Genomic DNA, 21,492 nt, shown 5'->3' on the forward strand with positions numbered 1-21,492 from the left:
TCCAGCTGGAGCTCAGCCCGTAGAGTATGTGTTGGGATGGGGGGGGGGGGGGGGGAAGGGATGTTGATCAGATTCCCATTCTCATGGCTTAGTGACCAGAAAGGAACAAGAGAATTGGCTTCGCTCTCATTTTCAGTTTTTTAAACATGGGAGAAACAGCATGACTGGTACATCCTGGGTCATATACCCCTGGGTATAACCACTGTGCATGGAGGAGAGCTACTCCAAATGGCACGTCCTGGGCACATACCTAATCCTTGGCCAAGGGGAGAGCCTCTTACCAGAGGGGTAACACAGATGCCGGACAGACTAGCACTAGAGCCCATGCAAAATGCAAGCAAATTCAACACACTCCTGGGAAACTAACTGATGTATGTGTATCCTAGAGAAATGATAGGTAAAAGCAAAAAACATGTATTATTAACACATGAAGCTTCGGATAATCAATTTTATAGGCAAATGATTGGGTCTGATATGAAGCAAAGTGCAGAATTCATTTAGGTAAACATTTCATTTGTTCTTTTGTGAGGGACAACATCTTTTTTTTTTTTTTTTTTGAAGAAAACTGACAACTAGATTAGAAGCAGAAAAGTGCATTAACTTTTATTGTTGGCCATTCTACCGATTTCTGTTGTAGTGTTCCCATGTGTAGTCACACTATCCCCAAATGAGAAAAAGGACAATCACACCAATTTATGTCAATTTGAAATATTTATTGTACTTCTTATTGCATTTCTTAATGTCCATGGCACTCTTTAATCAAGAATATAAAGTGACCTGCTTAGGTTTTGCCATTCAAAGCTGGGACATTCTTAGAAACATATTATCTTAACGTAACAGACTGGAATGATAAGCGAGTTTACAAATATAGCAATCATCAGTAACATACATTTTTTCCAAATCCTAATTCTAACAGATATATATTACTCTCTAGACCTCACAAATTCTAGAGTCCATTCTACCAGTACTGGGAGAGTACGCTTTCAACCATGAAGCCCGCAGAAAAGACTATTTTATACAAGGAGTGCACTTCTCAAAAAAACACACAAGCCCCTCTCTTCCCTCTAATACCATGCATGACACAACAGTAGCTGTATATGAAGAAAATGTAAGTTTCAATGACAACCATCACCAAAAAGCACGCATAAATCCCCACCCCTGGTGCCAGGAACAACACAGTGCACTCTGCTATGCCCGCCTCTGCCAGACAGCAGCCTGTCTTCAGGGAGCCTGGACTTCTCGCCCGTTTTATACCCAGGATGCATAGTTAGCCCTGGGGCAGCTGTTTGGAACTGAGAATACCTCTAGAAGAAGTTCCTTATGAAACCAAATACACTACGTCTATTTTCTAACAATACAAATTCACTCACCCACCACTTTTCAAATCCTGGATTTGCTCATCCATACCTCCCCTATTTGCATAGAGTTGAATTAAAAGCACTTTGTTCAAGGAAGTAGCCTGGTCAGAAGAAAACGTTCTGTAGAAAAAGGTATTCAATATTTAGAAACTTTCCTGACCAGAAATAAGAGCACCTGAAAGGAATTTAAAGAAAACAACAACAAAAACCTGTGCGTTCATGGTGACTATGGATTCATAATAAATTACCCCACAGCCCTTCTTGGCTTAAGAGCAGGTATTGTTCAAGTAGCCCACTGGTCCTCAATCACATAGAAAAAGACTCTTAAGGACCTTCTGGATCTATACAGATACTGCACTGTTTCCAAATGAGGAAACTAACCAGGTGAGTGAGGTTTCGGTAAAGCACAGACGGTTGGTTGGTTGGTTGGTTGGTTGGTTGGTTGGTTGGTTTGAAAAGACTACCTTTGGTAGGATGTCAGCACCCACAGGCCCTACACCATGAGTCTTTCCCAAGAACAAGCTATTCCTCCCACACAGAGATGCACCTGCTTCCCTTCTTGGGCATCTATTTAGTCACAGGAAGCATGGGAGGAAGAGGTGCTCTAGGAAAGCAAGATGGAACCACACAATCAGAGGCTCCGAAAGAAAAGTCAGAGGAGGCCAAAGGAAAGCCAATCATTAAGACAGCATCCCTCCTAATCAAGATTCACATATGTTATCTTTCAGGAAGTAGTACAGTGCTGCCCGGGTATACTCTGGGAGGGGGGGGGTTCACTTTTTCCCCTCACTCTTTCTTCCCACAATTCTGTATATCAATGAAACTCTTTCCATCTTGATACAAACTGCACCCAACTCAGTGTACGTACCACAGCAGATGGAGAAAGATCCAACATGAGCACCAATTGTAAAGACATCCTTCTAAGCACTTACAAAACAAATACGATAATCATATTTTTTCCTTTTGTTTTTCATTAAAATGTCATAGCACACTTGAGAAAACAGGCTGCATAAAGCGGAAAATGCTTAAAAATCTCGTAAAAAACTGCTTGTTCGATATACAATTATGATTACTGATGACCTTTCAATGAAATCCTACGTGGTTAAAATGAAAACACACAGCCCTGGACAAATGTTCATTCCATATTTCAAATTGCGATCTGCTGCATTGGCATGAGTTTTGGTGACACCTGGTGAAAGAGAGAGAAAAATAACCAAATTATAAAATAACCTCATGGCATAAACATCTTTCCTTTCAATTTCCTAAGGATACAGGCAACAAGCAACCTTTCCATGAACATCACCTGGAATTTACTCATTTTTTCTATTCTGAACAGAGATGGAGAACTCCCTTCCTGCTTACACTGTTTGCATTTAGTAGTTTTAACCACAATAGCTCCTAAATTAAGGATCATTACAATAGAAACAAGGGGGTGAAGGAGGAACAGAGGGAGACAGAGTCCAGATAACCAAGCTCTCTACTGCATTGATCCCTGCATTCTGAGATTAACATCTCTGAGACCCCACTCAACACTGACATTAAAGCAAATGTACTGAAATCCTTGGAACAGATCCAGTCAATCCACAAATTTGTTAAGAGACACTTAACATAGTCTTTGGATTAACTGGATACATACAAGGTGGGGCAAAATAGGTTTGCAGTTGTTTATATGGAAAATAATACAATAATTAATAAATAATAATATAAGAATAATCTCTGTGTCTCAAATACTCATAGCTGTAAACCTATTTTTGCCCCACCCTGTGTTAATGACGGATGAACGGTCAATGACAAAGTTTTATCAGAAATTTCATAATCAGAATGGGAATGATATAAAGGCAGTAAAAAGATTCCAAATTATTACAAAAAAGAGGTAACAGCATTAAAAATATGAAATGTTGACTATATTTATGCTCAATGTATGGAACAGCAAGTGCACTCCTAGGAGTCTTGAAGCAGAGGAACATCTGCACAGGTCTACATTTAACGGTGGAAGAAGAAACCTAAAGGTAAGTGGTCCGGCTTCATCTTCACAGATCTTTCCAGGTGTAACGCCAGGTACAGACGTCTTCATTCAATCTGGCAAATACCCACCAAGGCCTAGTAAGTAACCGTCCCCATGGAATGAACAGTAGGAAATATTAAAATTTAGGTGATTTTTTGGGCCCCTCAAGGATGTGGCACTCAAAGTGGGCCCAACTAGTGTGACCTTGAGAAGAAGATGCCTACTGAGGCGGGCTCCTGGTGGCTAAGTGGGCTCAAATAAATAAACAGAACAGAACAAAACAGAGCAAAAGAGAGCCTGGCAGCTATTTTCACACGGGGCCGCTCAACCAGTGCAGGGAGCAGCCGCATGCACGGCCGGCCTCTGCCTGCACAGCCGAGCACTGCTTCTGCCACCCGGGCAGCCCCTGAAGGGGATCCCCTGGAGTCCTCCCTCAGCCAATCGGATCGAGGCTTTCCCCAGCCAATCAGCTGCAAGCTCCAACCAACCGGAGTGGCTCTGTTCTCACCAATCAGGACAGTGCCTTTTGGACCAACTGCAAGGATCTGGAGTCCTCACTTACATGAGGACAGACCAACCAAGACCAGGGTGGGGACTTCTGGCCACATAAGCCAGCTCCCCTCTGGCTCCAGGAGCCCCCTTTCCCTTTTCCACCAGAGGCTGTGTCCCCCCGGCTGAGCTGAAACACCCAGGCTGTCTCCCCAGAGCGGGGTAGGCCAGGCCAGTGCAGCCCCAGCAGCCTGGCCAGAAAGGAGCAGAGCAGGATGTCTAGATGGAGAGGGAACTGGCCCCAGAGCCACTGGGCCTAGGGCTGCCTCATGGCCCTGCTATATCACAGTTAAGCCATTTTGCACTGAATAAAGTTTCCTTCTTCACTGCACCCCAAATTGGGGATTCCTGTTGGCGTTGAATTGGGGCCAACGACAGCATTTTGCCTTCCAGAATAAATAGTCGATATTTTGTTAAATTAATGAATGCACAAATGAATGAACGAGTAGATTAGACAAGCTGCAAAGAACTGGAAGAAGGGTTTCTAACTGGTTAAGTCAGTATTAAAAATAAGAGTAGACAATTATTTGGGCTTGATGAGGTTAAATATTTTTAGTGCATTTATAAATTTTTTCTGTACTAACTCTTCACATGTCAAGAGTTATCCCCTTTTCTATTTTTTACTAAAAGAAGGACATAAAAAGCACCGGTGTGCCTTGGTATAGAGCTAAGAATAACTGGGAGCTCATTCAGACTTGCCAGTTCCAAGAATAGACGCATAACAATAGACTAAATAGTAGACACCCAACAGACAAAAGCCACAGCTCACATTTGCACAGAACTTCACCTCTCCTGAGAAGAATAGAAGACATATGGACTCTGAGTATCTACAATGAGTGTCTCACAAACAATCCATTTTCTTTTTTTAAACAACAGAGCATCTGTGGAAATAATTTAATGAAATAAAACTGCTTTTTCTTGAAAACATAATTTCTAATAGGGTCTTTACAGAATTTCCTTTAAAAGGAAACAACACCTTAATTTGTTAAACTAAACATCTGATCCTTTTTCTTGTCCTGTTGGCACTATTTTGAATTCTTAATTTCATTTACACCCTCCATGTGGACACTGACTTTTATCAGAAGATGAAGCTTTAGCCCTGCCAGGCGCAGCTCAGCGGTTGAGCGTCGACCTAGGATCCAGGCGATCAGGGTTCGATTCCCGGTCAAGGCACAGGCCCGGGTTGCTGGCTCGATGCCCATTAGAGGACATGCAGGAGGCAGCCAATCAATGACCAATCAATGACTCTCTCATCATTGATGTTTCTCTCTCTCTCTCCCTCTCCCTTCCTCTCTCTGAAATCAATAAAGACATATCAATAAATAAAAAGATGAAGCTTTATATACACTGAGTTGGCCTATTTCTCAATGAAAAACATATACTAAGCCACCATTTCTCATTCTGTTCTCACACAGTCTCATCAACACTGAAAAGTCACGCAAGCTGAAGCAGATTATCCTGCCAAGGAGATCTACGGGCTCAGCAGCAGGCTGTATACGGCTGTATGATTTAAGTGTAGAGGATAAGCCAGTGATTTATCTTCCCAGCCCACTGAAATCCCAAGAGTACACTGTTTAATTCTGGTATAATGCCGGTTCCTAATAGATATTGAGAGTAAAAATTTACTCAACTGGGCAGAGAATGTCTGTAGCTGGCTTCTTCCAGGTTCCATTGCAAACAAAGAAATAAGCAGTAGCGTTTTTAATGTTTTGCCACTGGCGGTTTAGGTGCACTGCTGCCTAGAGAGTAAGACCAAGACCTTGGGAGTTGGAACTGTACCAATCTGTCCTAATTTATCCACATTTCATGGCCTGTAGGGAGCATGTATGGTTTTGCTCTCAGCCATGTGGAGAGCCCAGAAGTAAAGGTTCATCTCTGTGCAGAAAGCCTACGGTTCTCCAAGGCTGCCTACTATCACTGGGAGCCGAAGTCTCTCCCACCTCTAGCTCCTATCTGAAAAGCCTGTGTGGCTGTCGCCTAAGCCACATGCCCCACCCCAGCCTTTACCGTAACAGTGATATTCTTACCTCCGCCTGCCTGGCTCCTTTCTCTCTCTCAATGGATACAGAACTCAACCCCCAAGAAACAGAGGAGAGAGTCCCTTTCTTTGCAACAACTGCATCTGGAAGGAGCGGGATCATATGGAACAAGGTCTCTGTCCATTATAAATTGGCTTCTCTCGCTATGAACTACTCTTGACCAGAATATTATTTTTGGAGTGTGATGAAGGTTCCAGAAATAGAGCCAATTATTTGCATTTCTATGACAAAATTTCCACAGCCTCCTTTGGAGTTTCAGATATACATGACCCTTAAGAGGCTTTCCTACCAATTGAAAAGCTTATTCCTCCTTTCAGCTGACACAGTATCATGAATATAACTCAGCATACATTTTTTTTTTTTTTTTTTTTTTTGCTCTTTAACAAATTTTTTAAGAAGCTGTTTCAGGTAACACGGAAAGAACATGATTTCCTTCCACATTTTCTGGTGCTGCTAACTGCACTGTGGTCTACACAAAGCCTTAGTAATTCCTTTTTTATTAATCATTTCATTATAATGATTTTTTGATACCCAGAAACTACAATTTTGTCATGCCTGTTATCTGATGCTGTCATATTTTATCTTTTTCTTTGAAATTCTCAGGATTTTCTCAATCAGCTTATAGCCACATTCTGTATACCCGGCCATTCACTTGCCCATATTCTTAGGCGTAAGGGACTTTCACCAACACACTTTCACAATTACTTTGACCTGCGTTTTTACTTTTCTTCTTTATTACACAACAACCTGGCTACTCCCTTCTAGGATATTTGCTTTCAGTTCTACAGTGAAGGCTGAGTGGGCTCCTTCTCAAGCAGGAACCTTGAGTAACCTGCATACAATCATGTATCGAGGAAAATGCTACATGTGCTGTCATGAGCACATGGAGTAGCTCGTGGATTACAACACAGAATGCCTTCTGAATGTTGAGACAAAGGAACGTTATGCTCTGAGTACTGTTATTATTAAATGTATCTTGTTGATAGCCCAGCTGTTGAGCAGAATGCTCTATTAATCAGAGCGCTCCGGTCCCTCATCTTACAGGCAGGTACTCGCTACATGTGATCTCATCTGCCAGGTCTAACGCCAGGCCATTCATCACCAGACCTTCAGAAGCTAGTGCTTTTGTCCAGGTGGTTCGGCGACATTACACCTTTTCACTTTCAGGACAACGCTGACATACAAATCAGCATTTCAACTCAGAGGCCTAACCTGGAGGAAACCACATCACATGTCAATGTCGAAAGAGAAGGAGGGGGGACACTGTAATAACAGAGGAAGCCCCGAGATATTCCTCAATGTCTGAAGATATGGAAACTGGCACTTAAAAAAAAAACACAACACAAAGCAAAAAAGTAAAAATCCACCCTTTTCATTCCTGTTTACGGACATGACTAAAAATAAAGCAGATCACAATGAGGCTCTTCCTTTGTATATTCTCTTTAGGAGCAGAGACTCCTCCCCTCCCTGCTGCTGACTCCTGAGCAGAGAATTGAACATTGTGTGGATCTCAAATACGCTACCTACTGAAGACTCATCCACAGAAGGGAAAAAATGAAGAAAAGCTGATTAAGTAAGAATTGTTTGCTTTTATCAGTGGATGAGGAATTCTAGAGAGTTAAAGTATAGACAAATCCCATTTTCATCCCGAGGCTACTGAAAAGTAATTAAACGTGCTTTTTGTGTAAGGTATTGCCAGCAGACCTTTTTTCTCCTGAGAGAAATTCAGAAAAGGTTAATAGACAAAGACCTTCCTACAGTACCAGAAGCAGTTATATGTGAATAATTAATTATGTGGCAGAATTGTTTTTAGGGAAATTTGTTATGTGCCGATAGGTACCAGCCAAGCATGTAGCATTCAACGAAGAAATGCATGAACTGTATGCATGATTTATCAACTAAGTTTTGTTAAATTACTTTCTCCAGGATGCGCAGCTGTGACGTTTCCCCTCATTATAAATATATTTCATTTTAACTAGTAGATCTGATCTCAAAAAGGGATGTGAGAAGCAAATTCTTTCCTTCATTTTTGTTCAGAGCCATTTCAGTTTTACTTTTATTAACTTCAAAAGGCCTGAGCCATCCTCTCAACCCCCATTAGGTACGGGACCCTGTGATTTATAAATAAGCACTTATATTAAAAGGGAATTATTTCTATTACACAATTATTCTCTTTGTTTCAAAAAGGGACTTGGAGATTTCCTAAACGGATACTCCCTGATGCACTCATCTACTTTGTAAGTCAGTTTTATGCCCTAAGCTTTTCATCAAATGCAGGCTACACCTATTTTGTGACTACAATCTGGTGTCAGAAGCCCAACATTCTAATAACTTCAACAGATGGCATAATTGGGCATAGAAGCTAATCAAAGAGAAATTCATAAGCCACAGATTTGAAAATGAGAAAGGGTTTAAAAATAAGAAAGTATCATTCTCTGTGTGCACCTCGCATTTTTCAGTTAATCAAGTTTAACTATGGCTGACATGTACCCCAAGAACGGAGGACTGCGGGGGACTTTACAGAGAGCAGCTCAGAGCTCGAGCTTGCCCGACCTTCTGTTTCCAGCAGCTCCTGGTGGGTCCTCCCCTCCCTGCTGCTGACTCCTGAGCCAAACCCTGGACCATGAGTCAGAGCCTGTTCCTGTACCCACCTGCTCTCCTCTGGAGTCTCCCTTCCCCCACTCCTGTTCTCTGCAAAGGTCAACTCCAAAAAGGATCACAAATTAATGGTTCATGTGCTGCAAACACCCATTTATCAGCTGGTGATACAGGGTAAGTGGCTGGATCTGTTACAGAAACACTTACTGAGAAATCACAGCCGGTGCTGTTTTTGATGTCATCCACGGTCAGGCCTTCCCAGAGTTCGATCAGAGTCAGCCCTTTCTTGCTGTCCACATCAAACACAGCCTGTGGGAGCCAAGGACATGACAATGACAATGGCTATCACAGTCATTATTTTATAGCACAAAACAGAAACAAGCTCTCAAGTTCTTAAAGGAGAGACAAGACCCAGGACGAGGGACTCTGAAAATCAGCCAGGACAAAATGTCAACCATAACTTACATTTTGGCAAGAATGCCAACTGCGTAATTGGCAATTAGCAGTGGAGCACCGTCCACGCCAGAAAACAAAGGAGTGTGAACCATCGATGGCATTTGCTACTATTATAACCAGTTTTTTGAAATTACTTTACTTTGGTTAGGTCTAACAGCTGTGGTCAAAATTTCAGTTCGATGATCAATAATGATTTGAAGAAAGGACAGATGAAGATAAGCTGAAAGGTGGAAGCACAGGGATGATGGGGGGAAGCCGATCGATGCTTCTGGGGAGAGTTACGGGAAAGAAAAGATGGTGCTTGACGTGGCTGAGGGTAATTCAAGCAAAGGTCTGTCCTGGCCCCGAAAGCTCCCCGTCCCCCAGGTAAATATTAAAACTTTCCCTGTGAGCCCTGTAAAAACAAAAAGGTCCAAGATAGCATGAGAATCTCCCTGCAGAATGCAAAGCAAATGAAGATGCTGATGCTCAGGGCCAGGGAAGGCCAACCTCACCCGGACATCGCGTGACCACATCTGGCTGGTAGCACAAGGCGAGGGCGGTGCCAGTTATCCGACAAGCAGTGGCCATGTCGGGCAAGCACCACGCCGGGTGTTGAATTAACAGAGCTTAGAAATGAGCTCTTTGTGTAAGGTATTGCCGGCAGACCTTTTTTCTCCCGAGAGAAATTCAGAAAAGGTTAATAGACAAAGACCTTCCTATGGTACCAGAAGCAGTTATACGTGAATAATTAATTATGCAGCAGAATTGTTTTTAGGGAAATTTGTTATGTGCCGATAGGTACCAGCCAAGCACGTAGCATCCAACGAAGAAATGCATGAACTGTATGCATGATTTATCAACTAAGTTCTGTTAAATTACTTTCTCATTTCAATACAGGGGTCAGTGCTGAGTTAGACGAAGTACTGGGATTCAGAGAAGCATCCAGAAGGCTTGGGGAGGGACAGGGAAGACTTGCCAGAGAAAGAAATACATAGTTGAGATTTGAAGATGAGCAGCAAAGAACCAGACGGATGGGGTGGAGAGAGCATTGCAAGGAGAGACAGGGTGTGCCAGGTGCCAGAAGAACATGGTGGGGGATGCGACAGCTCACACCATTTACACGGCCGAAGGGGGGATGTTAAGGCAGAAAGCGAGAAACTGAAACTGGAGGGGGAAAGGTACAAACTGTAAAAGGCCTTGCAAACCACACCAAAAGCTTCCATGTGATACCACCTAGAAGCCTTCCCTGACCCCTGCCGCAGGCTGTTAGGCAGCCTTCCTCCACGCCCCCCCGTCTGCCTGCATCTCTCGTGGCCCTAATCGTGTTTATTACTCTCACTGCTGCTGGATGCTCGGTGTCCACCCCTCCCGGGTGTGCTCCTGGGGGCAGAGACCACCCTCCGCCTTTCTGTAGCCAAGGTTGGGAACCGGCTGGTTCAGAGAAGGCCGTTTCATCAAGACACAGACTCAAGATGACACCCTCCTCACTCACTTGTGAGAACGACGCCTTTCCCATGCCCTAGGTTCAACTCTGGGTCAGAAAGAGGGGGGCAGACAACTGTGCAGGAGGCTGCTCTCCGATCCAGCAGCTTCCAGCTGCACCACTGGCCCAGGCCCTAAGAAGAAATGGACCTAGGAGGCCCTGAACGGCTGGTGGGCTCCGAGGCGCACTCCATGGAAGAGGACAGCTGGCCTTACATCCCCTCAGCACCCTGAGACCTGCCGGAGACGTGCAGGGCCACAGACGAGACTCCTGGGCTCACTGTGGGGTCTGTAATATGCACTCAAATGACCAAAACCTAATTTTTTCTGAGTTTCCTAGAATAAAACCCGACAATCTGTACATGTGATTTGCGAAAGCAAAGAAGAAAGGTAGAAATAATAAACATATTCTTAACTTTGTATATATCATCCATCTTAAAAGTCCAACCATAATGATCCATAAAACTTTTCTTTGGCTATATCACAGTCAGAATTACCAAGGACAATAGCTGAATTCTACATGCCTACGGACATTTCCAGAGAGTTGCACATTAAGAATTCTACATTTTGAAACATAAAATTGATGGATTTTCCTATTCAGTCTGCCCACAGATTATACTATTAACTAATCCTGTGACTATCAATGTAAAACACTTTCAGAAGGTAACAAGAAAATGCTAAAAATGCTTATAAATAAAAGGCGGTGGCAAACATTAGAGGGAACAGAAAGAGAGAAAGACATTTTACCTTTTCAGTGATGATGCGGTTGACACACTGCTTCCCGGTTAAGGGCAACGTACACTTCTCCATGATTTTATGTTTATTTCCCTGTTTTAAAAAAGAAACGTCAAAAAGAGAAGTTAGGGACCAGAGCTTACCTAGAATTGATATGACTACAAGACAAACAGGGACTGTCAGAGAAACTGTCTCCGAGGGCAGGCTGGTTCCAAATCTCCGCACACACCTGCTTTCACTTGCTTCCTGGAGGCAGCTTCCGTCCCTAAAATAATTTAGGGAGAACACCAAATGAATAGCCAAAGGCCCAAACGACTTCTCGGGAGACACCCTGCCGTGAACTTGACTCAGGCCTCAGTCCTTAGGTCACGGAGTGAGAAAGTTCACCTTTAGAATTCTTATTTTTCTCCTCCGGCGAACGGTCTCCTCAACAAGCATGAGCTGTCATTTACCAAGGGCAGGGAGGAGGCATACATGGAACGCAGATGCATAATATCCCTTATAAAAACATATTTATTAAAAAAATTAATACATTCACAGGGAACAGCCATCCTTACATCCCTTCAGTGCCCTGAGACCTGTTCTCAACAGGAATCAGTTTCCATTTTTTCAGCATTTTCTTTTCTACTTCTAGGCATTTTTTCTTCCCTCTGTACTTTAAAATATTATGTTGGCCATGCAACTTCTTCTTGATTAATCAATGTTAGATATTATCTACTCACTTCTTCTTGGGGCACATGAAGACCTAACCCGCCCACAACCCCACAACCTCCATCATCCTTCCCAGGACAGCTGTCACAGCTCGTAGGTATATCATACTGACAAAATGACCACGTAAAACTGTTCCTTGCTGGGCCAGGCAGTCAGAAAACCACAATTATATTCACTTTCTTATACAGCTATTTGCTTTTCCTGGAACTGGTCTGAGCCTCATTTTGTTCACTGGTAAAATGTGTGAACTGGCCAAATCCACATTTTTTTCAAAACTTCTTTTAGCCACAGTACCCTTTTTTCAAACATAAAATACAAGAGGGATGCAGTGTGGAAAGCAGGTCTTCACCCATTAGCCCCCCTGCCGCCAATCCCCACCGCCAGGCAGCCTCTGAGGCCCATCTACGGAGCGCAGCCGAGACATTAGCTCTGACGAGCTGATCTTCAGATCACTTTCTTCTGATTATATTAAGCTCCTTTCTAAGTAGCAAGCACCAGGAGCCCAAATTAATCTTTCCCTCGAGGCTGGAGGCTAACCTAACACATTCTAGATCTTCCATGAAAAATGGCAAATTGCTTCTATTGCTTCTTTTTTGGGTCTAAAGCACCACAGATGATGTCATCATCCTAAGCCATCTCGGTATTTACCTACCACAACGTGCACCTGCTACCTGGTTTCCATCTCTCCCAACACTGCTCAGGCCAAGTGTGTGTTGTTCGGAGGCAAGGAATTTCAGGTAACTGGGCTTAATTAAGAAGATTTTACTCCTTGTGATAACCTGAGATGTTGCCAACACACCAGCAATTAACAGGTTTTAGTGTATAATCCCAGTGCAGGGCACAAAACGTATTCAGTATTTTAGAATGAATAAATGAGATAGAAAAAGGAAGTCTACTGGGAATCTTGGGTGGATTTCAAAAAAAGACAAGCCTTATTACTTTAATTTGGTTAAAACTAGTGCAAAATCCATATAAAGTGGTTAGACGTTATACCTTTAATAACAAGTTATATGCTTCTGGATCTTACTGTAAAAGAAAATTTATAGCTATAGAAATAAAATCTCACCTTCACTTCATTCTTAATTACCTATTTCCCCTTCCAGATTTCAATGGAAGGACGCACGTGTCACAGAAGCTGAATTAAAAAGCTGAAGTTGATGAGTATTTGAACTTCTACAGTTGTCAGGCCTCCTTACATTTAATGTAACTGAAATAAGGCACGTCACAGTGAATTGCTGTCTGACCTCGAGAGAAGTGAATAATCCTTGGGCCTCTGCGGAAGGTTCTCTGCAGGGAGCTCTTAGTCTGTGCTCACTATTTGAGCAAGATCCACATCCGGTGTGAAAGCAGCAGCTTAGATGCTAACGAACGACCAACTTTGTTTTAGGAGGAATCACAAATTTCAACTGGCAGAATTAACCGTGCTGCACAAAGAGAGACCTTTTATAGCCCAACTCTGCCCCACTGGCCTGACCTCACAGGGTCACTGTAAGGCTTGATGAGAGATGCAAGTGCCCAGCACTTAGCAAGTGCTCAATAAATGCCAGCTAGCACTGCCCTCGCCAGTGTGGCTCAATTGGTTGGGCATTGTCCCATGCACTGAAAAGCTGTCTGTTTGATTCCTGGTCAGAGCACATGCCCAGGTTGCAGCCTCAATCCCAGGTAGGGGGTGTGCAGGAGGCAGCCGATCGATGTTTTTCTGTCTCATCAACGTTTCTCTCTCTCTCTCTCTCTCTCTCTCTCTCTCTCTCTCTTCCCCCCGCCATCTCTAAAAATCAATGCAAATATTTTTTTTAAATGTTTGCTACTACTGCTTGCACAACTTACATTTAATATATCTATAATCTACCAGGTCTTAAGTTGCTATACAAAGTTGGAATATAATTACACAGGAAATCGCGTAAACACAATCCTGAGGCCCACAAAACTAATGAAACCACGACGCGTAGTCAGCGTAGACCATCTGGCTCGCCTAGGAAACTGCACCAAGTGTGATCCTGCAGTGAGAACAGGTAGTTAGGTGACTCCATCACATTCAGCTCCAAGGCATACACAGACCAAAGGAAAACAGAAAATGAAACGCAGAAAGACTGCGGGGCGTCGCAGTTTCAATACTCAACAACAGGTCAGCTAGGAAGCCAAAGTGTGACCCACTTCCACTCTGGAGCTCTATCCCCACCACGCCAGGCTGGGCCCACACCATGGGCGGGGCAGCTACATAGATTGATTGCCAAAGGAGGAATAATTGCTGAGATTTTAAGCATTTAAAAGAAAATCCTAAAAAAGAGACGCACTGTAGTGTGGTAGCAAAGAGCACTATAGATGAGAAGTCCAAAGAGCCAGTCTTTCTTCTGCCGTTTCAGTCATTTGGCCCCTTAAATTCCTATGCTGTAGTCTTGTCTTCGGCTGCCTTGTCTCCCTGGCTTGGTCAGGAAGGAAATGAATGAACTGATGGGGTGATGGGGCGCAGTGGACCAGGAGGGGTCAAGCTACACGCGAGCATCTCGGGTTAGTGGGGTCTCGCTCATCCCTACCATTCTGCCGCTTTCCCCACGGATATCAGAAGAGGCGAGGGGGATGGGAAGCACACCGTCAGCCACTGAGGGCGCCCATCTCAGGGGGCGCCAGGGGCCAGCTTCATCGCAGCCTTAGCCAAGGGCCGAGTCTCCCCCACCTGCCTCTCCAGCTTCTCTTTCTCCCGCTTCGGCGCTGGCAGGCCTCACGCAAGACCTAGGAATTCACCCTCCCGATTTTAAATGACTCGGGGCCTTCGTACTTTCTATTACTTGCTTCATGGGGATCTCAATTTAATTCCTCAGATATCTGCATGAAGTCCTGGGCCTCATTCTTCAGTAGTCGACAACTCTGGTTAAATGATAATAAATCCCCGCGTTGTCACTGCAGTAAGCTTCATGCGATCACAGTAAACTCAGTCCCGAATAACAAGCTCCCTTGCGCAGCGTGAAGATGTTTGCACTTGATGTCAACACTGCATTCACCGGAGGCCACAGTGCACTCCCCTTCCCCGCATCACACCCCATTTTATGCCCATCTTTTCTTATACGTATATATGTGTGTATATGTGTGTGTGTATATATAATAATATATATATGTTTTTACTGATTTTAGAGAGAGAGGAAGGGAGAGGGTTAAGGAGACAGAAACATCAATGAGAGAAACACCAATCGGCTGTCTCCTGCACGGCCCCTACTGGGGATCGAGCCCACAACCCAGGCATGTGAGCTGACCAGGAATCGAACTGGGGACCTCTTGGTTCATGGGTAGGTGCCCAACCATTGAGCCACACAGGCCAGGCTATGCCCATCTTTTCTGTTAAGTGCTTCTTAAATGTGGCTGCAGCATGTCTCTTCTTGGAGGCACCTTCTTTAGTGATAAACTAAAGAGAAGCCAAATTCTGGAAGTTGGCTGCCCCTTAAGAGACCAGGTCTTCAAGCCTCTGCTCACGCTCCCTGAAACACATGTCCCCATGTACCTCATCAGCCCACATTCAAGTGGCCACACCTGCCTGCTCTTTAGGACTTGGCTCAGGTGTCATCTTCCCTGGAGAAACTGTCCCCAGCATCCCCTCTCCAGGGTCCCCGCTCCAGTGTCTAGGCACAGCCCAGTGCGTCCTTCCCTCGCCACACACGCTGTGACTGTTGACCTCCCTTCCCCCCCCCACTAGACTCCAAGCTCCCCGAATGCTGAGATGACTTCTGTCCCCATCTACAGTAATTAGTGGAGCGCTAGGCAAACCACAGGGATCAACAATGCTGCCTGAATATTGTCATTGTGATTCGAGGAGCTCCAGCAGAGTCGGGCTGTAAAATACCAGGCAGCCCAGGGGTAGAGACCACGGGGCTGCTTTCTGTTCCAGGACGCACGGGTCCCTCCATCATCTGAGCTCGCCCGGACGGCAGGGCTGGAGGAAGCGTGCGGGTGGAGGGGCCTAAAGACTCCGGGGAGACAGACAAAGGCCTGGCCAAGGGGAGAAGCAGAGACATCTCAAGACTGCAGGGTGAAGGGAACAGATGGGGCAACAAACCTATGGCAGGTCTCTCTACGGGCTGGCCAGACACCCTGAGAGGAGCCTGAGTGTCACCGCCCCTCGAGTCCCCCTCCCGCCTCCCGGTCTCAGTGCTTCCTCCCGGGGAAATCGAGGCGCGCGGAACAGAGGACACGGACGGGCTGGTGCTCACACGGAGTTTACCTCGTGGGGTGTTCGGCCTTCACCCCTTTCGACGGGGGCCCCAATGACCCACACAGGGCCTCGCGGGAAAGCCTCGGCGAGCTCGAGGTGGACGGTTGCTGTCACACATGGGTATCATGGGGGTGTGACAGCTTGTGGTCACAGGCACATTCCCAAGGGGAGGACTCTCCAAACGAGATGACACACACAGCGAGCCACTGCCCCAAAAACAGTCTTCAGGGCTGGGCGCGCTCAGGACAGGCCATTTTCCGTCTGTGCACCACAAAAACCTCTATCAGGGCCTTCCGCTGCCTAACCCGCACCGACGGTCGCCAGCCCGAGGCGGCAGAGCCCGGATTAACGGGAATCGCTTTTCTCTCCATTCACGAAGCGCTGTGATAACCCAGAAAGCTTCTCTTAGCATCAGCTTTCCTGTTAAGAACTGTGCCCACGCAGTCCTATCATTTAAGTTATTAGTTTAATTAAATTCCATTAGGCACTTTAAAGGGGCTTACTGGTCGTTGGGCTGTGTTCTGGGTGTTTCCCCCCCACATTCTAACATGGTTTTGCTGGCATTTCCATCATCGGGGAGAATTAAAAAGGCATTTGTATTTTTTAAAGGTGAATATTTTTTTCCAAACAGATTCAGCTATGAATTATTAACAAATTATAAAATATTGACAAGCGTCCGTGAATGGAAAAAAATTAAACCAGCTGAAACTATGTTAAGCATCAATTACCCTAACAAAGGAGTGCTTTATTTATCTGGGGATCCTTTTCAATGTTGCTGCAAATTATCTCAAAAATGTTTCCTAGAAAAGAGGGTTTTTTTTAAAAAAAAAAAAAATCTTTCCTATAGCTTGGCTTTTCGTAACACATTTGGTCCAAAATAAATCGGATCAATAAAGCTCATTGACTTTTTATAATTCCTGTCCCCAAAAAGTAAAGACGAGCAAAACGGCATTCAAGAGCTCCATACAACCCCTTCACTACCCAACACAGATCGAGCTTAATAAAAATGTTATTCACAAAGATTTGTTCTCAACTTTTCATGACAATATAATTACGATTCTCTTGATCCCGTCAGAATCCAGACCTCCTACTATAATAAAAATAAAATCTAAACCTGATTTAGAAACAGAGCTCTCATTTTTGTTCTTTGAAACAGGTACCCAAGCCTTGCTTGTTTCCAGTAAACGACAACTATGACTGAATATCTTTGCTTTGTGCTCTGAAAGTTATACCCTTAGGAATACACCTCCAGTTCACGGTGCTGAGAGCAAAACCCTTTCCTTCACATCGTTAGGGGTGACGGTGCTTTCCAGTCAGAAAAGTTGAGCTAAAGAAAGTGGAGGCCCAGAGGAAGGCTTGTTTTTGCTCTTCAATTTCCACTTGACTTTTATCAGAATATTCAGCATCCATGAAATTCGGCGTGTTGGTCTTTGGAAGGGAAACAATAAGACCTACCTCACAAGAGCAATGATAACATAAAGGCAGTAAACATATAATTGCTTGGGAAAAGTGCAAAGTGCCTATGTGTTCAAAGTACCATTATGATTTGAGGAATCAGTGAGTTTGACAAGTATTTATTGAGTCCTAATGTGCACCAGGCATGATTCTCCTCGGCTGCTAGGAGAGACAGAGCCCCCGGCCTCGTGGAGCTCACTTTGCAGTGAAGAAAGGAGATGGGGGGGGCGTCTGTTTTATATAACAGAGCGGTCAGGAAAAGCAGAGACCTGAGTGAACTGAGAGAGTGAGCCACGCAGGTACCCGAGGAGGAGCGTTCCAGGCACAGAGGATAACAAGTGCAAAAGCCCTAAGGAAGGAGGGTGTTTGGAATGTCCCAGAAACCTACAGCAAGAGCGTATGGCTGGAGCTCAGAGGATGAGAGGGAGAATGGTACAGACAGAGTCAGAGAGAAGGTGGGCCTGGAGTCCACAGGCCACGGAGGACCGTAGAGTCAATGGTAAGGACTCTGAACTTGAATTTAGGTGAGCTGGAAAGCCATGGAGGGTTTCTAAGATGAGAAAGAAGTGATGTGATTTATAGTTTTAAACAAATCACTCTGACTAATGTATGGAAAATAGGCCATGTGAGTGCATGTGTGTGTGTGTGTGTGTGTTCCCCCAACTCATCTGTTTGCTCTTTGATAACAGGGACCTAATTGTAAATCCCCCAACATGCGCTGTCTTCATGCACCCCAGCGCCCATTCCCTCGACGTGCAACACTCTAGGACCAAACCCTGGCCCATCCTTCAGATCTCCAGGCAAATGCTACATCCCATGGACAGCTCCCTTATAAAGGAACTCCGTGCTCAACTCTGCATACTCTAATTTATACACTTTTCTATTTTAAGTACTGGTTTCGATGACTCTCTCTCCCCATGAGATTCCGAGCTGCCTAAAGGAGAGACCACATCTTTCCATTTTTTATTTCCTCCAACCCAATTTTGGTGCCTGGCACAAGGTGCCTGGTTCTCGATGAATATTTGATGTCTGCATAAGAAAGTAAATAACATACTCATATAAGGTGATTCTACCAATTTCCAAGACAAAGCACCAAAGAATATTCTTTTGGTCATTCATAATATCTAGAGATGGAAGGCACCAAGCCAATAAGTTCATAAAACACCGGCTCACTTACATACGATTGTGTAGAGGTCGGAGTGAGCCAGACAACAAGGAAAAGGGAAGGGAATGTGGGACACCTGAGAACAGGACACAACGTGATGTGTGCGGAGATCAGAGCAGAGCTAAGCGCTGGAATCAGGGCTGAGGCAGGCTGCTGGGAGCTGAGGGCAGGAGGCGGTGGGCTACAGCGCACTGAGCAGGGTGCGCTCAACGTAGCTTAGTGTCAGACCAGTCACTCTGGCTGTGGTGTCCTTGATTACCTGCAAGGAGGGTCAGTCAGTCTGACAGCATGGGGACCTGTGGGATGTTGCAACAGTGATCGGTGCAGATGTGACAAGAACCTTGACAAGGAGAGTAGAAACAGGCAGGAGGGACCGGACTACAGGGGTGTGGTGGACACAATATTGACAGTGCTGGGTGCAGGGTAGGGACACAAAGTACCAAGGGGGCCTTTCCTGATGGGGGCTGGGGGACCATCACTGCTCTTGTGAGGCCAAGCAGAAGGAAGCAGAGTTTCAGGGGAATGGCAATGATTTCATCTGTGTGGGTGCTGCTGTTGAGGTGGGTGTGGAGCAACCAGGTGGAGCTGTCTACTGAGAAAGAAACACAGTTCCAGAGCTCATCAGAGAGTTCCGGTGCGGAATCTCAGTGTGAACGTAAGTAGTCCACAGTGAAAAATAACAGCTGGTGCCAAAAATTTAGATAGCAGCCAAGAGAGGTGCAGAGGATGAGAGAAGCAGAGAGGTGAGGCAGGAGGTCTGAGGAATCCTGACAGAATCCCATAAAGAAGGGGACAGGGCACCTAGGGGTCCAGGTGGTGGGGCAGCTCTGTGAGCCTAGGAATATGGTTTACAACCTTGGTCCAATGCTACTGCTGCAGACAACCAGAGGGGTGAAAAGAAAGTCCAGTGAGCCCTGGCCAGTGCGGCTCAGCAGTTGGAGCGTCAGTCTGCAGACCAAAGGGTCATGGGTTTGGTTCCTGGTCACGGGCACATACCTGGGTTGTAGGTTCGATCCCCAGCCTCAGTCGTGCTGTGTGTGGGAGGCAATCAATCCATGTCTCTCTCACATCGATGTTTCTCTCTCTTTCCCCCTACCCCTCCCTTCCACTCTCTGGAAATCATTGGAAAAAGTGTCCTCGGATTAAGATTAACAAAAAAAGAGAAAGTCCAATGAAATCAGCTTTATCTTTCAGGACATGGCTCAAAAATTACACACATTGCAAATAGTTAAAAGCCATTGACCCAATCTTGGTCACATGGATGCATCTACATGGAAGGGAGTCTGGGAAACACAGTGTGTCACTGGGCTGGTACGCATGTGCCCAGGTAAACCTGGGAGGCTTCCAGTACAGAAGGGAAGGAAGGGGAGGCAGATACTAAGGGACACTAATGTAAGGGATACTAATTAGATTTTCCGATGGTGCTAAGTACTTTGCTGACACCGATCTCACCAAGGCAAGGAGAGCTTTGAGCAGGGAACATGGAAAAAGAAAAAAAGGTAATTCTGATGCCTAAAGCTTCAGTAAAGGGCAGGTATGGGTGGGATGCTGGTGCAGAGAGCACTTTGGTGAGGATGCCATAGGTACGGTATGACTAACACGGGAGAGACCACACAGAGGGAGATTCTTGCCTCCACCGCTTCCCCAGGCAAGTTTCCCACCTGCCTCCATCCAGCTCTTACTTCCTTCGCAGGGTCGCTGAGAGGCTAATGAGGTTCAGTATTTACAATGCCAAGCAGAGGGCCCTGCAGCTGGTAAGGACTCAAACTGGTAACCATTTTGTGTTTTCTTCCCATTTTTAGAGGGCAAAAGAAGGACATGCCAAGAGATGAAAAGCTGCATAAGAAAGAAGGTGGTGGATGCCACAAAACTTGGCCTACTTTGCAATTCTGATGTCTAAGCTTAAAGGGAAACCATGCCACAGTGCCAGGTGGACGCCAGTGCCTGCTGTATGGTCTCTGGAGGCAGCTTTAAGGCAGGGAAGCGTTGAGAAGGTTCCTCTAGAGCAGCCCTGGCAGGCAGCCCGGCTCCAGCACCAGCAGCTGCTGTCTGCTTGCAGAGGCTGGCAAGGAAAGTGTCCTTTGTTCATTAGAAAGAAACAACAAAGGCATGCTTTCAAAGGTCAGGCGATGCCGTATTTATAAGCAGCCTGCACCTGTTCCCCATGACCACGCTGTACCTGAAAACCACCTGGGGCTCCACCCACTCACCAAAAGAAATTAGCAGCCTCAGAATACAAGATGATATGTCTTTTCGCAGGTTTTAATCCTCTGCTGCAAATTTTTCATGCTTGTGTCTTACAAAATTCAAGGGACCTGTCCCCGAGGCTGTCCACTTAATCATCAGGCAGAAGTTACCTGGCATGTCCAACAGAACAGATCGTCACCTGGAGAGGCTACCGGGAGTAAAACACCTGTCTCCTCTCCATCTCCTTTCCTGTCTCTACCAACTGTGACCAGAGTCAAAGATGCAGAAAAGCAGCAGGGAGGTCTCCATGCTGCCGTGAGCTGGGCCAGTCACAGTGAGTCCAGGTGAATGATATACGGTAGCAGCCACACATCCCAGGACCATGGAGAGAAAGTGAAGCTGGCAAGAAGAGAAACCTCTCCCGGTTAATTTTCAAGGTCTTAAGTGTGAACAAATCACTATTACTATTTTAATCACAAACATATTTTTTGTTAGTTTATTCAGGTGAAAATATCCAGGGAAAAATCACTAACTTCAGTTCGGGTCTAAAACTCAACGCCATTTGCCCC

The 21,492-nt window shown here is 45.2% G+C and overlaps 1 protein-coding gene across 3 annotated transcripts in view; it reads right to left on the minus strand.

Annotated features, from left to right (window-relative positions):
* Window positions 1–694: 694 nt before the first annotated feature.
* Window positions 695–21,492, minus strand: part of OXCT1 (3-oxoacid CoA-transferase 1) — a 104,827-nt gene continuing 84,029 nt past the window's right edge. For all 3 annotated transcript variants that reach the window (XM_081133232.1, XM_081133233.1, XM_081133234.1), the window contains exons 15-17: window positions 11,217–11,297; window positions 8,757–8,858; window positions 695–2,547 (exon numbers count right to left, since the gene is read on the minus strand). In XM_081133232.1, the coding sequence (XP_080989358.1) occupies window positions 2,506–2,547; window positions 8,757–8,858; window positions 11,217–11,297 (225 nt within the window). In that variant the 3' untranslated portion in view covers window positions 695–2,505. The remainder of the gene's footprint in view (window positions 2,548–8,756; window positions 8,859–11,216; window positions 11,298–21,492) is intronic.

This window comes from Miniopterus schreibersii, assembly GCF_964146895.1.
Source record: "Miniopterus schreibersii genome assembly, chromosome: 3".
Taxonomy (NCBI): Eukaryota; Metazoa; Chordata; class Mammalia; order Chiroptera; family Miniopteridae; genus Miniopterus; species Miniopterus schreibersii.